General features: G+C 55.6%; 5 protein-coding genes across 5 annotated transcripts; 4 read left to right on the top strand and 1 right to left on the bottom strand.

The window, feature by feature from the left end:
* The first annotated feature begins 8 nt into the window (after nucleotides 1-8).
* On the top strand, nucleotides 9-3,348 carry PTSG_02031 (dimethyladenosine transferase). Its single transcript, XM_004997962.1, has 9 exons — nucleotides 9-390; nucleotides 684-745; nucleotides 874-967; nucleotides 1,112-1,205; nucleotides 1,655-1,734; nucleotides 1,966-2,058; nucleotides 2,319-2,390; nucleotides 2,626-2,771; nucleotides 3,041-3,348. The coding sequence occupies exons 1-9, from the start codon at nucleotides 151-153 to the stop codon at nucleotides 3,090-3,092; spliced, it is 933 nt and encodes a 310-aa protein (XP_004998019.1). The 5' UTR covers nucleotides 9-150; the 3' UTR covers nucleotides 3,093-3,348.
* PTSG_02030 (U5 snRNP-specific protein) lies at nucleotides 3,319-7,494 on the bottom strand. The gene is made up of 11 exons (XM_004997961.1): nucleotides 6,928-7,494; nucleotides 6,569-6,625; nucleotides 6,331-6,403; nucleotides 6,042-6,135; nucleotides 5,730-5,781; nucleotides 5,399-5,512; nucleotides 5,067-5,189; nucleotides 4,683-4,734; nucleotides 4,317-4,480; nucleotides 4,022-4,175; nucleotides 3,319-3,637 (listed from the first exon to the last, which is right to left on the bottom strand). The coding sequence occupies exons 1-11, from the start codon at nucleotides 7,060-7,062 to the stop codon at nucleotides 3,585-3,587; spliced, it is 1,071 nt and encodes a 356-aa protein (XP_004998018.1). The 5' UTR covers nucleotides 7,063-7,494; the 3' UTR covers nucleotides 3,319-3,584.
* Nucleotides 7,476-10,430, top strand: PTSG_02029 (uncharacterized protein). The gene is made up of 3 exons (XM_004997960.1): nucleotides 7,476-7,692; nucleotides 7,867-7,940; nucleotides 8,307-10,430. Exons 2-3 carry the CDS (start codon nucleotides 7,893-7,895, stop codon nucleotides 10,218-10,220), a joined length of 1,962 nt encoding a protein of 653 aa, XP_004998017.1. The 5' UTR covers nucleotides 7,476-7,692; nucleotides 7,867-7,892; the 3' UTR covers nucleotides 10,221-10,430.
* Nucleotides 10,431-11,606: 1,176 nt separating this feature from the next.
* PTSG_02028 (uncharacterized protein) lies at nucleotides 11,607-14,038 on the top strand (the record flags this gene model as incomplete). The annotated part of the gene is made up of 2 exons (XM_004997959.1): nucleotides 11,607-12,491; nucleotides 12,725-14,038. Exons 1-2 carry the CDS (start codon nucleotides 11,646-11,648, stop codon nucleotides 14,036-14,038), a joined length of 2,160 nt encoding a protein of 719 aa, XP_004998016.1. The 5' UTR covers nucleotides 11,607-11,645.
* A 526-nt stretch (nucleotides 14,039-14,564) lies between these two features.
* PTSG_02027 (uncharacterized protein) lies at nucleotides 14,565-16,472 on the top strand. The gene is made up of 2 exons (XM_004997958.1): nucleotides 14,565-15,476; nucleotides 15,935-16,472. Exons 1-2 carry the CDS (start codon nucleotides 14,752-14,754, stop codon nucleotides 16,047-16,049), a joined length of 840 nt encoding a protein of 279 aa, XP_004998015.1. The 5' UTR covers nucleotides 14,565-14,751; the 3' UTR covers nucleotides 16,050-16,472.
* The last annotated feature ends 171 nt before the right edge of the window (nucleotides 16,473-16,643 follow it).

Below are 16,643 nucleotides of genomic sequence, written 5' to 3'. Positions count from 1 at the left end.
ATCCACCCCAACGCAACGACAAGCGCTCACAACAGCACAAATTGGGGTCTCGCACGTGGCTGAGAGGTTTGAGGACTGCGCTTGCGACTGCACACATCTCAACACACACACACCAACACACACACACACACACACACACACACAATCAACATGCCAAAGCACGCGAAGAGTAAGGCGCGCGGGCACACGGCTGCGGCGTCGGGCCCAGCGTCTGGGTACAGGCGCACTGGTGTGCTGTTCAACAAGGATTTCGGGCAACATATCTTGAAGAACCCGCTCGTGGTCACGGGCATCATTGACAAGGCCAACATTCGCAGCTCAGACACCGTCCTGGAGATTGGTCCAGGTACCGGAAACCTCACCATCAAGCTCCTCGAAAAGGCCGGCAAGGTTTGTGTGTGTGTGTGTGTGTGTGTGTGTGTGTGTGTGTGTGTGTGTGTGTGTGTGCGTGTGTGTGTGTGTGTGTGTGTGTGTGTGTGTGTGTGTGTGTGTGTGTGTGTGTGCGTGTGCGTGTGTGTGCGTGCGTGCGTGTGTGTGTGTGGATGTGTGTGGATGTGTGTGTGCGTGTGGTATGTGTGTGGTGTGGATGTGGGTATATGTGTGCGTGTGTGTGTGCGTACCCAAGCCGCGTGTACAAGTGTGCATGGTCCTGAGTGCTCACGCTAGTTGTCCATCCACTGCAGCTGATCGCATACGAGGTTGACTCGCGACTCGCAGACGAACTTGTCAAGCGCGTCAGCAAGACGTCAGTCCACCCTGCGTTTGCGTGCACATGTGCTGCGACGTGTGCGATCCTTTCGTAGTGCAGCCATGTGGCCTCACCGTTTGTGATGCCACCTGTTTTTTTGCTTGCATTGCATCTTCTTTGAGCAGCATGTACAAATCAAAGCTGCACCTCGTCTTGGGTGATGCCATCAAGAACCCGCTGCCAGCGTTTGACGTCTGTGTCGCCAACATGCCTTATCAAGTCAGTCCCCGCAAATACGCTCGATGGGCGTTTCTTGTCTCTCCCTCATGTAGCACGACTCTTGTTGCTGTTGCCACTGTCACCACAACCATCGTTGTCGTTCCCCTTATCATTCTCACGCTGCCGCTGCCACGGTGACAACAGATTTCATCTCCATTTGTGTTCAAGATCCTGAAACACCGGCCGCTCTTCCGCTGCGCCGTCCTCATGTTCCAGCGCGAATTCGCCCTTCGCCTTGGTCAGCAGCGTGTGGCTGTGTGTGTGTGTGTGTGTGTGTGAATGTATGCGTCTGTGTGTGTGTGTTCTTCTTGTATCTATGTGTCTGTGTATGTCTGTGTATGTCTATGCGTCTGCCTGTCTCTCTCGCTCTCTCGCTCTCTCTCTCTCTCTCTCGCTCTCTCTCTCTCTCTCTCGCTCTCTCGCTCTCTCTGTACTCTCTCGCTCTCTCTGTACTCTCTCGCTCTCTGTGCCTGTGCCTGTGTATCTGTTTGTCTGTCCATCTGTGTCTTTTCTTTGTGTTTCTGGAGCAAAACACCTCTCTTTCTCCTCCTCCTCCTCCTCCTCCTCCTCCTCCTCCTCCTCCTCCTCCTCCTCCTCTTTGCCCTCCTCCCTGCTCTTTCGTCTCATACATCTCCTCCTTGCTGCATGCGCAAACCTCGCAACCCTCTGCTCCTCATTGTCCTGCAGTGGCGAAACCTGGCGAGGAGCACTACTGCCGCCTGTCCGTCAATGCACAACTCCTCTCAAACATTGAACACGTCATGAAGGTTCGTTGGCGCTCCCCCACTCACACTCGCATTGCATAAACCGTGTCGAGCTGCTCCGTGATTGTGCAGGCGCCGTGTGAAACCGCGTGCTTCGCAACGATGTTAGCTCCCCTTTCTTTTCCTGCATGCATATGGCCTTTGATATCTTCGTCTCTGATCTGCCCCCTCTTCGTCTGCGTGGACCCCTCCCCCTTCATGCCCCTGCGCGTGGTGTGATGCTACTGCTGCCAGGTCTCCAAGAACAACTTTCGCCCGCCGCCAAAAGTGGAGTCGTCCGTCGTGCGCATCGTTCCCCACAGACCCGCACCAGACGTCGACCTCAGCGTCAGTACGCCATGCGGCGTGGCGCGTGTCTTGTCTGGCACGCATCTGCGCGCGTGCATGTCTTGGATCTGTCTGCCTGTGGTCGTGGCCTGCGGCTGCATGTCACTCCATCATTTCCCATCACAACTGCTGCTCGCATCCGCCTCACCTCCCCTTGCATCGCTCCCTTGTCCCGCCCCCAACATACACACGGCTCGCTCCAACACTCAATACACAATGCACGACCACATCCTCCCAACTCTCCCCATCCTCCACTGCAGGAGTTTGATGGACTGCTCCGCATTGCATTTGAGCGGAAGAACAGGACGCTCGCTGCGGCATTCAAGAAGAAGGTGAGCGCCTGCATCTTCGTGGGTGCTCACCGCTATGCTGTCGCTGATTTGGCTGTTGGCAAGCGTTCGCCTTTCATTGCTCACCACCACCAACAACAACAACAACAACAACAACAACAACAACAACAACAACAACAACAACAACAACAACAACAACAACAACACGCATGTCATCACTCCCACCACAATTGTCACCGCCAATGCCACTCACCACCTCGTCGTCATCGCCATGTAGGGTGTGGTTGCGCTGCTGCTGCAGAACTTCAAGCAGCTTGGCGGGGAGCCACCGGAGGACTTTAAGCAGTTTATTGTCGACGTCTTGACTGAGTCTGACTACGCCAGCAAGCGCCCGCAACAGCTCGCAGTCGCAGATTTCCTGAGGTGTGTTTGTGTGTGTCTCTGTGTGTCTCTGTGTGGCTGTGTGTGGCTGTGTATGTGTCTGAATGCGTGTGTAAAGTGTCTGTGCGTGTGGTTCTGTTTGTGTCTGTATGTGTGTATATATATATATATATATATATATATATATATACACATATATATGTGTGTGTGTGTGTGTGTATGTCTCGTGCTTGTGTTTGTGTGTATGTTTGTTTCTAGTATGATTGCTTCAGCCCATCACTCACGTACTGCATGCATGCCTGAACGGGCAGGCTGTTGAAGGCCTTCAACGATGCCGGCATTCACTTCCGCGGATCCATCTAACCACCCCCCCCCCCCCACTTCTGATGTGATGTGAACACATGTTTGTTGGCCACACAACATGTTGTTTTTTTGTTACAAACACTCGCACGCACCCTTACTGTATCTGCTCTTCGCGTCCTCCCCTCCTCTCTCCGTTTTCTTCCTTCGTGCTGCTTTGCATATCCGCTCTCTCTCTCTCTCCACCTCCAACTTGGTCCAAGCCTCCCTCTGTACAAAATGGCGCTACTGGCGAGAACGAGTAGACGATTCTTTGGCACTTCAGATGCTGCCACTCGGATTGTAATTGCACACACACACACACACACACACACACACACACACACACACACACACAAGAATGCACGCACACACACCAAGGCACACAACAAATCACAAAGCACAACACGGTTCAGTGATGTGACAAGTGTTGTAGTACTTGACGCGAACAGCAAGCGAGAAGCAGGGCAAGTGGAATGCTTGCAGGCACAAACACAGTGATACGCTGATCCCTTCTCAGAGGTGAAGCTCTCCCTGGAACAGCTTCTTGTCGGATGAACAGGACACAACTGTGGTTTCATGGGTGGTAGTGGTGATGGTATGAGTGGTGAGAATATGGTTAGTTCAAACACAACAAAAGTGTGGCGTACAAGACATAATGCCGCCGGTGACCACAATGCAAATGAACGCGACGTCAAAGAAATGTGAAGCAAGTAAATGCACAGCAGCCATACAACAAAACGACACTACAAACAGGACATGTACACACATACATACATACATACATACATACATACATACATACATACATACATACATACATACATACATACATACATACATACATACATACATACATACATACATACATACAGACAGACAGACAGACAGACAGACAGACAGACACACATACATACATACATACACACACACACACAGTGCTGGGCGCTCACCGATGGGCTCCTCTGGGTGGAAGTCGACCTGGTTGACGCAGCTCTTGTGTCCAGGCAGACAGTACGCAATCTTCTGCGAGAACACGTTCCACACATACACGTTGCGGTCGCCAGAGCCGCAGCCAACGTGCTTACCATCGGGCGTCCACGCGCACTGCACATGTGTTGCGTCGTGCATTGGTTTGGTTAGTTGGTTTGGTTTGGTCAAGCGAGAAACGCACCGCAGAGACAGACAGAGAGACAGAGAGACAGAGAGACAGCCGCGCGCGCACACACACACACACACACTGCGCACCTTGATGAAGTTCTTTTCGAGGCCGACCTGTGCGCCCATGAGTGTCTTCTTGAGGCGCGGGCCCTGGGCAAACGGCTGCACGTCCCAGATGCGCGCAGTGTTGTCCATAGCAAACGACAGCACCTCCTTCCCGTTGGGCGACAGCGACAGGCCCGTCACCGTGTCTGCTCGCACGGTTGTCGCCATGGTGGTCATGGTAAGTGAGTGGGTGAGCGGGTGGGTGAGCGGATGAGTGAGTGAGCGAGTGATAGTGGAAAAAGGAAAGCAAAGAGGTGGTGACCATGGTGGTGGTTGTTGGCAAGTTGAGTGCTCTCCTGCTGTAAAAGAGTGTGGATGTGCTGCAGCAACAGGGACACGTGCTCGCACCTGTGTGGCCAGCAAGGCGCTCAGTCACATCCATGGTGCGCAGATCCCACATCTGTTTTGCAACAAGTGGCAGCAACAGTGGTCCGGGAGGGAGGAAGAGAGGAAGTCCAGTGTGAGAGAAATTAGGCAGGTGGGCGGCGGCAAAACCGCTCGCGAGACGCACGCGATGAGCAATTGTGTTCACCATGTCACAAGCATGCAAACAATGGTTACACACACACATACACATAAACACACAAACACACACACACACACACAAACACACACACACACACAAACACATGCACATGCACGCACACACACACACACACAAACACATACAACCACACACACACACACACACACACAAATACATACAACCACACACACACACACATGACGGACCTTGATTGCGTTGTCGAGGCCTGCGGAGATGATGCGCTCGCCATCATCGGCCATGACCACCGCCATCACCTGATATCCGCTGTTGAGCGTGTGCACAGCGCCCCGCCGCCGCGCATCCCACACCTGCACAGCAGGTAAGCGGATAAGGGTGATATGGGTGATAAGGGTGATAAGGGTGGTGTGGGAAGACGTTGTCGGGTGGGAAGGGGGCGGTGATGTGGTGGTGTGACAAGGCAAAGGGCGATGCACTTGATAGTCAGCGAAACGGTGTGGTGCCCTGGAGCAGACAGCCACTCTCCCCATCAACGACCATCAGACACGCGAGCACTTACACGGACGGTGCCGTCGTCGCTGCCGGTGACAAACGTGTGTGCGTCGTGGCGGGAAGCGCAGCAGCTGTTCACAAAGTCCGAGTGGCCCTTGAGCTTGCGTACGCGCGCACCAGCCTGTGCGCGATGTGGTGAAGAGAACAGGTTGCACGGTAGGGGATGATGCAAGTCAACAAATGCAACCTGGCGTGCACTCCACAACGTGGCCGGTTCCCACAGAAGAATACGCCACCAAGCAACAAGCGCAGATATAAAGAAGCACACCAATAATGAAGCACGCACACACACACACACACGCACACACGCACACACGCACACACGCACATGTACATACCTCGGCGTCCCACACAATGCAGGTCTTGTCGATGCCCGCGGAGTAGAGTTTGCTGTTGCATGAAAAAAGACCGGCAAACAAGGTCACAACCCCGTCAGGGAGGTACAACATAAAGGCACGCACACATGTGCATGCACACAAAACCACGCACAAGCACAAGCGTGCTCTGGTTCGAGGGAGGAAGGAGACCCAATAGCACAACCACTTTGAACGCACGAGTGCACCCTCCTTCTGTATGACATGCACAAGCACGAGCAGACGCACGCATGCACGAGCAACTTCAAGCACACACGAGCAAAGGTAAGCACTTACTCTCCATCCTTTGACCAGGAAAGGTCAAACACGGCACCAGTGTGTCCAGGAAGAACAGCAAAGTTCTCGCACTCCCCAAATGTGTTCCACAAAACTGGCATAAGTGTGTGTGTGTGTGTGTGTGTGTGTGTGTGTGTGTGTATGTGTGCATGTGTGTATGTGTGTGTGAGTGTGTGTGGCGCGAGATATGAACGCACGTGAGTGCAAGGCGTCAAGCTGCTGTGATGGAGGTTTGGGTCAGGTTCGCGGCCTTGGTGGCATCCGCAACGGCAAAGTGGCGTGTACTCACAGATTTGTCGATCCATGCCAGCAGAGGCGATGTGCGATCCGCTGGGGTTGTACTTGCACGTAAACACCTCATCCTGCAACGGAAAGTACCATGAGCAAAAGGACACACGAGACACACCACATCCAAATCGTATGCGGGCTCGTGCGTGCACATGCACATGTGCAGGATCTATGCACACCCACACACACGCACACACGCACACACACACACACGCACACAACAGCACATGCGTTCTTACCTTGTGACCTTCCAATAGCATCACGGGTGCCATCAAACTGGACGTCCGTGCTGGCGCCTGTTGGTGCAGCAACAGTGTGTGTGTGTGTGTGTGTGTGTGTGTGTGTGTGTGTGTGTGTGTGTGTGTGTGTGTGTGTGTGTGTGTGTGCGTGTGTGAGCTGACGAGTGTGAACATATACTCAAGCCATCACACTCACCCACCCACCCATTCACATACACACCTGCACAGCCGCATCACACCCAAACATACACATACACACACACACATCACACACGCATCACACCCGCACAGCCGCATCACACCCAAACATACACATACACACACACATCACACACGCATGACACACGCATCAAGCGCACCGCAGCCTGTATCGCGCCCGAGGACGATTGGGTGGCAAGTTGCTTGTTGCTGCTGCTTGATCCATCTTGCTTGGCCTTTTTCACAGGCACAAGCGCCGACGACGCTTCGTCGGCAAGACGTTTGGACCCTTCCATGATCTCAAGTGCTTTTCTCTCACGCAGCAGTCCCTTGCCCACAACAAGCTCAGTTCACTCTGAGCTCGAGTCCAGTACAGCAGCACAGCAGCACGTCCTGTCTCACTCACCCTCGCTGTTCGCTCGCACAAGAACCACTGGTGGTGAATCGTCAGCAAAAAAATACTGCTGACATGCCCAAATGCCATTTTTCTTGCAGCGTTGCCCCTCGCGCGGGAACCCCTTGCTGTACTTCTGCTTCTCGTGTGCACGCGAATTGAGTGAGGACCTGGTGACCCAATGTGGACAACAGCGCCCCGCCCCACTAGCCACAGCTGCGCATGCCGTGCAGGGAGCCCTGCTTGTTGGTAAACATCAGCCAGCTCCAGGGCTCCTCCTCTCTGGCACTTGAAAGGCAAGCATGCAAGAAACAGCAATTGGCGCCATTGCGTGTTGTTTCCGCGTTTCTGCGCGGGAAAACCCTCATTGGGTTTGTTTGTTGTTTATTTTGATGACAGAGCATTGCATGAAGGTATTTTTTTTCCCCATGCGGCAAGTCCAAACTTGCTTGTTTGCTTCGCGCGGCTGCCTTGACTTGTTCGCCATTTTCTGTTTTTGTCCATCCGCTCCACTCGCCTTCCTGCTGCGAACGTACGTTCACCTGCACACACCACCAACACACAAGCCCGGCACCTTTCCTGTTTTGGCGGCTGTCGTGGGCCTTTCCCGCCCCACCACACATATTTCCTCATCATCTCCCCCGACCTTCCAATCGCATGATCTGACAGACACGCTACCCTCCCTTGGTTGCCGCTGTTGTTACAGTCACTTGCACACCTTCCTGTTCCATCATGGACGCCGACCCAACAATCACTTTCACTCCATATTACTTTTCCGAGGTATGTCACGACGTTGTTGTTGTTGTTGTTGTTGGTTGGTGTTGTTGTTGTTGTTGTTGTTGTTGTTGTTGTTGTTGTTGTTGTTGTTGTTGTTGTTGTTGTTGTTGCTGTTGTTGTTGTTGTTGTTGTTGTTGTTGTTGTTGCTGTTGCTGCTGTTGTTCTCTCTCTCTCTCTCTCTCTCTCTCTCTCTCTCTCTCTCTCTCTCTCTCTCTCTCTCTCTCTCTCTCTCTCGTTGTTGCTCGCTTTCCAACTGCAGTCATGTTTGCATGCCACGTTTGGATGATCCCACCTTCCTCATTGCTCCCCCCCCACCCACACACACACATACATACATGCATGCGTGCGCGCTTTTTTTTTTTTTGGCAGGAGCTGAAGAAGACAAGGGCATATGTGGCGGTCAAGGTGGACTGGCCTGAGGGCAGGGCTGCACCTGTGGATTCAATGCTCTACATCCGCGCGTACGAAGGCACCTCCATCGTCCATCTCCCGGGCTCCCCTGCCTGGAAGCGCGTGAGTTGGGGCGAGCACACTGCTGTGCGGCTGAGGGCCCGCGGCGTGGATGGCGTGGACCTGCGCCTCCACCAACAGCCGGGCGTGAACAGGCCCATCTTGATTGGTGTGGAGCTTGCAGCAGTCACCCCTGCGCCCAACCAAGACCCCATCAGGCAGCCCTGCCTGCGCTGCTGGGTGTCTTGGCCCGCGAGGCGCGGCAAGCACCGTCGCACACGCCGAGGCCGCAAGTTCACCGTCCTGCGCAGCGCCAAGCCAGACCGCCGCACCAACGAAGGCATGCCCCGTCTCGTGGACGCCCGAAGCGAGCGCGACGTGTTGCGCTGCGGGGGAACAGGGCTGAGCTCAGTGCATAATCTGTTTCGGGCAATCAAGCCTTGCTTCAGCAGATGGCCTACGTTCCAGCCTGCCGGTGCTTCCGAGGATGATGCTGAGGATGACGATGCTGACGCTGACCACGATAATTACAAAGTCGAGGGCCAGGCCGCAAGCAACCAGCCCAGGGCACGATTTCCCGCACTTCATGGCCAAGGCGGAGTCGGCGATGACGCTCCGGACATGGCGTCCCTGCACGGGGTGCCAAGCACTGTCGAGCGTGGACACGAGGATGCCAACCCTGGCCACATCGCCGGTGCTGATGTGCAGCATGGTCACAGCGATGGACTCGGGCGCAACGACACGGTTAGCAGTGGCAGCGGCCAACACCACAGCAGCAGCCGTCCATCAGAGGTTGCCCTCAGCAAGACTTCGTTTCTTCGCATGGACGAGGCTCAGCTGCATCGCGTCGTGGCCGAAATTGGCGGCAGCAGCAGCAGCAGCGATGAGGAGGTGACGGTCGACGCGGTCATGGCGTCCTTGCTGCAGTGTGGGCCACCGCTCGCTGCACAGGGTACCACCAGCACGCGGCGGCGGCGACAGCGCCGACAGCGAGGACAGCGAGGACACCAACAGCGGCGCAGGTCGCTCCCTGTTGACGAGGGCGTGTCGGTCTCCGTGGATGTGAGATCATGGCCGAGTACTGGCGTGCAGGATGCACGCCCTCCCTCAGTGACGGATAGGGCGCCAACAGTGACAGAGTCAGAGGCCGTTGATGCGCCACCCCGTGCCGTTGCCCGCGCCTCCCCCTCTGAGCTTGAAATGCTGGACCTTGCCGCTGGGCGTCTTTGCTTTACAAGCACCTCCGTGGAGCGTGTGGACAGCGGCCTGTGCCAACACGCTGGTCATCATGGCCGCCACCGGGGCACTCACGCCTGTGCCGGCGATGCTGCTGCTGCTGATGATGATGATGATGACGATGATGATGATGATGATGATGATGATGATGCTGCTGCTGCTGATGATGATGATGATGATGATGATGATGATGATGATGATAGTAACGAGGAGGAGGAGGAGGACAACGACAACGACAACGACAACGACAACAACGATAATGGTGATGGCGAGGAGGGTGAGGACGCTCTTGGTGCTTGGCGTGCCAGCGCCAGAGCCGGCAGCACCAGCAGCGGTGCTGTTACCCTCATCGCCAACCTAGGCCAGGCACATCGAGGTCTAAACGACGAAAACGACACCAAAAGCAGCCAGCACGATGATGGTCACAACTGCCAACAGCAGAAACGGAAGAAACGAAAGGACAAGAAGCAGCAACAACACAGTGATGACGAAGCTGAGGAGAAAGGGGAGCAGTCGCAAATCCATCTCCGTCTTCGCCGGCCACGTCCAGTCTATGCTGTTTCTTCTCTTTCAGTGGTTTCCCCACACCGCCAGTGACGTGAAAGGAAAGCAGCGAAGCAATGAGAGAGATGCGTGGGTGTGAACTGTGTTTCCCGTGTGCGTGTGTGTGTGGGTGTGGGTGCGTGGGTGTTTGCTGTGCGAACTGATTCCATTTGAGCCTTAACAGCTGATGACACTTGTTTTACATTCCTTATATGCGGCCCTAAGCAAGAGAGAGAGAGAGAGTGTGTGTGTGTGTGTGTGTGTTGTGTGTTGTGTTGTGTGTTGTCGGCTGGAGCTGCTGTTGCTTCCACAGCACGGTTCTCTTCTGTTCCTTTGTTTTCTCTGTTCTGTTTTCAGCAGTGCAGTGTCCTGGGCCCCTGCATCGTGCAAGGCTCAGCTCACTCGAAATACACACGCATACACAACTGGTGAGAGAGAATAGGGGGCCTGAAGAAAAGGTGGCAGCAGCAAGAGAAGAGCAGCATCAACAACAACGAAAACGAGGTTTGTATGCTCGGGCAGCGCAGCCAATTTCACTGCGAATTGTGCTGTTGTTTTCGAAATCTCATTTTGTGTGGTGCAAAGCGCAACGCCCAGGCTGCTTGCAAAAAAAAATTAATTTGCCGATTGCTTCTTGCTGCTTGTTGCTTGCTTGCTCGCTTGTGATTGGAGCGGTTGCTTTCCCAACAACACACACGGCGCATGAAACACGCAGTCCTCGCTGTGCTTCTCTTCGCCTCTTCTTGTTGCTCGTGTGTGTCACTCTCCAGAAGCATCAGCACCAACCAGCCAGCCTTCGTGCTTTCGTACCTCATCTCTTCCAGGCCGGTTGGTGTTGCTCGTGGCCAACAGCGCAGTACCACCACCACTGCTACCACGCGGCTCACTGATTTGCCTGCCAGCCAACACTGCGGCGGTGGGTGATCAGCAATACATACCAGCAGATATATTCAGCAGCACCTCTGCCTTCATTTTCTTCCCTTCCATAATCTGGCCGTGCTCTCGTCTCTCCAAGACCCAACACAGACGCACACAACACCCGGCGTTGTTCCTGTTGTGTGTCTCGAAGCGTGTGAAGGAGACGTCACAGTCAAGCAGACACACACACACACACAAGAACTCGTCCCTGCGTCGTTGACACCAAGCGCCACCGCCGTTGATCGCTCTTGCTGCGTCACTCAAAGCAGCCACAAGCACAAGCATCTCAACCAGGTTTGGAGCCTGCAGTTAGAGCCATGCCACACACGCATACTTACTTGCATATATCACCCCCAGTGCAATAGAGACAAGAGAACAATCACCCTCTTGTTCTCCTCCTTCTCCACAACACACGCACACGCAAACACGCAACACACACGCACACGCACACGCAAACACACACACACACATGATCCATCACTGCCGTGTCCTTGTGTCAGGTGCCCGGTTGGTTGGTTGGTTGGTTGGGTCATTGTTCACCACCACCGCACGCATGTGTGTATGTGTGCAACCACACTCCACAGTCTCGCACTTTTCACACTTTCTTTCGTTTTCTCCTCGCCACTTACACCCTTTCCCCCCCCCACCACACTCTACGCCTACACACCAACGTCAACCATGACAGCCAACACAGCCATGGCGTCCCTCGACCCATCTGAACCAAGGCCACCACCTCTAGGCGGAGGCACAGCCACCGCCACCACCACAGCCACAGCAGCAACGCCGGGCGTGACTGTGCGCGATACCAAGACCCCCATGACCCCCATCAACATCACCCCCACCACCGTCAACACGGGCAACACCACCAACACAAGCACAGGCCGCGCCTACAAGAGGCACTCCAGGACCAAGGCAACAAGCCCGCTGGCAAAAACAAGTGAGACGGCACACGATACGCCGCCCTTTGCCGCGCGCACCTCTTCCTCTTGCTCCTCATCTTCGTCCTCTTCATCGTCGGTCTCCTCGTCACAGGAGTCGTCACAGGAGTCGCCACAGCAGTCACCGACGTTCGCGCCGACGGCGCTGCCGACTGCCACCCCGCGCCTGCACCACCACGCGCACTGCTTGAATCGGCGCCACCGCCACCGCGGCCGTCGCAGCTCATCATCATCAACAGCGACCACCACCACTATCACCACCGCCCACCACAGCAGCATTGTTCCCAGGCCAACCAGGCCCACAACCGCACAATCATCGTCATCGTCATCGTCATCATCACAGCCACTCCGCGTGCCGGACGGACCGCCACCACCCAACATCGCCAAGCTCCTCAAGCTCTCCGGCAAGAGCGAAGACGAAGTGGCGGAAGCCCTCGGCATTGACCACGTCGCCATGCACAACGTGGTGGTGCGTTTTTCTCTGCCCGTGCTTGCATGCACACACACGCACACACGCACACACGCACACACACACACGCACACACGCACACACACACATGCTCGCTTTGCATGCACACATGTCTTCATGCACGCATCTTTGCACACGCACAATCGCGAATACACCATTTCCTTTGTCTCACCCCCACCACACACACACACACCTTCCTTGCCTTCACAACATGTTTGCGCCACACCATGCAGCACAACCGCGTACCGGCCATCGGCCGCTGGGCGCCCGTGTTTGCAAAATGCACCTTGCTTGCACGCATGGGCCTCCTCAAGCTGCTCGGCTACAGCACAACAGCAGCCCCTCCTGCAGGGACCACAACGACTTGTGCTGACACGCAGCGGGACAGTGCCCCAACCATCAGCCCGTCATCGTCAACCACGTCCACGTGCTCGACGTGCACTACGGCTTCCATATCGCCATCATCATCATCCGATTCACTCTCCCCGCTGCCGTCTCCATCCACCTCCGCGTGCACATCCACATCGGGCTCGTGCACATTGCTCATGCCGTCACCAACTGCCGTTGCTGCTGGCGGTCATGGTGCTGATGGTGATGTTGATGGTGGTGCGGTTTTCACAGCTGCGACCCCACCACACCAGGACCAGCACGTGGCGCCGCCCTCCCCTGCATGCGACGCTGACAAGGAGGCGCGCGTCACACTGGTTGGCGGCAGCGACGGCACCCCTACGCGGGCCATGTCGACACAGAGGAGGCAGCTGCTGTCAAGCACGCTGACGTGCAGGTGCATTGCACAGCTGCAGGGCACGGCCGACAACGACACACCAGCGGCAAGCGCGCTGCAGGAACGAGCAGCACAAGAAACGCGCCATCCAACGCATGGGGAGAGGAAGCACGCCCACGAATTGGCTCCACAGACCAGCACGGTGCAGACAGCTCACTCACAGCAGGGGCAGGAAACGCCAGCGCACCGCCCTCACGAAGCAACACCCTCGCACAAGGACGCGCAACAACAGCAAGAGGAGCAACAGCAGCAGCAGCAAGGGCAAGAAGAACAGCAGGAACAACAACAACAACAACAACAACAACAACAACAACAGCAACAGCAAGAAGAACAGCAGCAGCAAGGGCAAGAAGAAGAAGCACAACAACAACAACAACAACAACAACAGCAGCAGCACGAAGAACAACAACAGCAGCAGCAGCAGCAGCAGCAAGGGCAAGAAGCGACGGCGATGGTGCGCCCGGCGTCAAACCACCGCCGCAAGCTGAGCGATGAGGTGCAGGCGCTGCGCCGTGCAGACCCAAAGCCTGTTGGCCGTCGCATCTTCGAGTACCTTAGCGCACGCGGTGATAACATTGTCAACCAGTGCAAGCAGTGCCTGATGCAAGGCTGGCGCGGCTGGGAGCAGCACAAACTCTCTGAGGAGCAGGTGAACGAGTTCTTTGCCGGAAACTGTAAGGAGGCCGAGGCTGTGGCCGACTTTCTCTTGCAACTGGGTCTCGCCACAGATGTGCGCACCCTCTTCTCCCTCTTCACCAGATAGCGTCATCCACACATTTAACCGCGCACCGCTCCACCTAAGTGCATCGTTATTCGCGCCGTGCATGTGCGTGTTGCGCGTGCGTCCAGTCGCTGAGAGAGTGCGCTGCCGTGACCATTGCTGTTTCTTTGGTGACGTGCGACATGTGATATGTGACTTCTTCACGTGCATCGTTTATTTTCGTGTGTGCTTGCGTGCTTGCATGCATGCATGTGCTTGTGCCCCGCCCCAATTTGTTATCGTATTTCTCGTCTCTGTTCTTCCCATGCTTGCTCTATCGCGTCACCTTCCGTTGCCTTTATATTGACGGCGGGCGGTGTTTTGGCCCGGTGTGCTTGAAACATGTGGGGCGCTTGCCACGCCAATACACACGATGGTTGCGCGACACGTGCGGCGTTCGCGTCGTGTCAAGAGAGACAAGGACACACACACACACACACACACACACACACACACACACACACACACACACACACACACACACACACACACACACACACACACACACACACACACACACACACACACACACACACACACACACACACACACACAAGAGTCATGATGGTGATTTGACTGAATTCAGCGCGCGAGGAGGTTCAGCTCATCCACGTTGCGCACAACCTGCCGTATGGCAACTGAGCACGAGGCCGTTTGAGTGCAATGACGCCAACAAGGGGCGCATTCTGTTTGACGACGAGCACACACGCGTGGTGATGTGCGACGGCTCGGAGTTTGTGTCCATCACCACGCGTGGGTGCGAGGCGCAGGACCGCGGCCACAGCCAGGACTGCGCGGCGCCGTCGTGTGCGAGCATCAAGAAGGTTTCACCGGATGCGTCGTCCGGTATGTACTACGTCGGGACAGTGGAGCCCGTGCCGCTGGTCTACTGCGACATGCGCAACAAGATCAGCCGCGGTGGAAACGGCACGCGCAGCAACCCTGGGTCAGACTGCTTCACCCTCAAGTCGCTGTTCAACATGCCCACGGGCACATACTGGCTGGACACGCCAACGGGCCTGGTGCAGGCATACTGCGACATGGACACAGACGGCGGTGGCTGGCAGCTGGTGTGGCTGCACGAGTACCTGCACACGCTCAGCCCTGGTGGTGACATGGCATTCTACAGCCAGGCATCGCAGCCGTGCACGGGCCTGGACCTGTCGTGGTGCAACACGCCGTCCAAGACGCAGCAGCGCGCGGTGGAGCAGATGACGGCTGCCTACCACAACGGCGCACTTCAGTACGCGTACAAGGCGCACTTCAACGGCCTGCTCGACACGGACTATCTTGGCGGCATCCTGCACTCGCCCAGCACGAAACTTGTGGACAGGTGCACCTCCGGGAATGGCATTCCACCCGAGCCCGTCTCTCCAGATCAGACCGATTACGCAATTGGTGGCATCACCTTTGACAAGGCAAACGCCCAGAAGTACAATGGGTGCGTTGACGTTTGCGTGTGCGTGCTTGTGTGTTTGTATGTGTGTGTGTGCGTGTGCATGTGCGTGTGTGTGTGTGTGTGGGTGTGTGTGTGTGCGTGTGCGTGTGTGCGTGTGCGTGTGCGTGTGCGTGTGGGTGGGTGTGGGGGTGGGTGTGTGGGTGTAGGTATGCGTGTTTGTGTCTTGTATGTGTATATGTGTGTGTGTTTGTCTGCCTGTGTGTGCGTGCGTGCGTGTGTGTGCGTGCGTGCGTGTGTGTGTATGTTTGTCTGCCTGTTTGTCTGCCTGTTTGTCTGCCTGTTTGTCTGCCTGTGCGTGTGTGTGTGTGTGTGTGTGCGTGCGTGTGTGTGTGTTTTGCTCGTTAACCTTTTGAAGCCTGAGAAAGCCTGCTTGCGTTGCTCCTCCTTCCATCACCATGCCTGCTCACACACACACACACACACACGTGTCCACCGCACAGCAACTGCGACACGGACCGGTACCGCCAGAGCAGCGGCCAGGACTGCCGCTGGGAAAACTGCGCCCCGCCAACCGGAAACCACAACCAGATGACGCTTGCCATCTTCATCCGTTGATCCTCTTTGTTCTTCCCCCCCCCCCCTCTGCCTTTCTCCTTGCTTGTCTTTTGTTGGGGTTCCTTCCTCACTGCTTGTGGCCTCGTTCCCCCTCCCCTTCCCCTCTCCTTCTCCTTTCCCCCCTTTCACCCCTCTTCCTCCTTTTTCAACTTTTCTGCCCTCGTGCTTTGAAACACGCACGGCCGCGTGTCGTTTGCTGTTGCCTGCAGCTACGTTTGTTTCTCACGCATGGTTTTCCTATGCTGACAACCTGTTGTTTTTGCTTGCTTGTTGCTTGCTTGCCACTTTCCGTGATTGACCATGCGTGTTGTTTTGTTGTTGTTTTGACTGCACGCTGTGCCCCCATCACCTGTTTCCGTTATCCATCCCCGATGGCCTTGCTTCTTCGTTTGCGTGCCGTGCATGGCTGACTCCCCCCCCCCCCTGAAGCCCAAAACTTGCGCTGTTCCTTGATTGATGACGATTTCAATGAAACCAACACACAGCCCACAGTATGAGCCAGCGTGAGCACATAAGGGGCCACGCAACAAGTGTGTGTGTGTGTGTGTGTGTGTGTGTGTGTGTGTTGACGGGTGCAAGAGCCACAACAACGAG

This window comes from Salpingoeca rosetta (genome assembly GCF_000188695.1).
Source record: "Salpingoeca rosetta unplaced genomic scaffold supercont1.3, whole genome shotgun sequence".
Taxonomy (NCBI): Eukaryota; class Choanoflagellata; order Craspedida; family Salpingoecidae; genus Salpingoeca; species Salpingoeca rosetta.
This window is presented reverse-complemented; position numbering and strand designations above follow the sequence as displayed.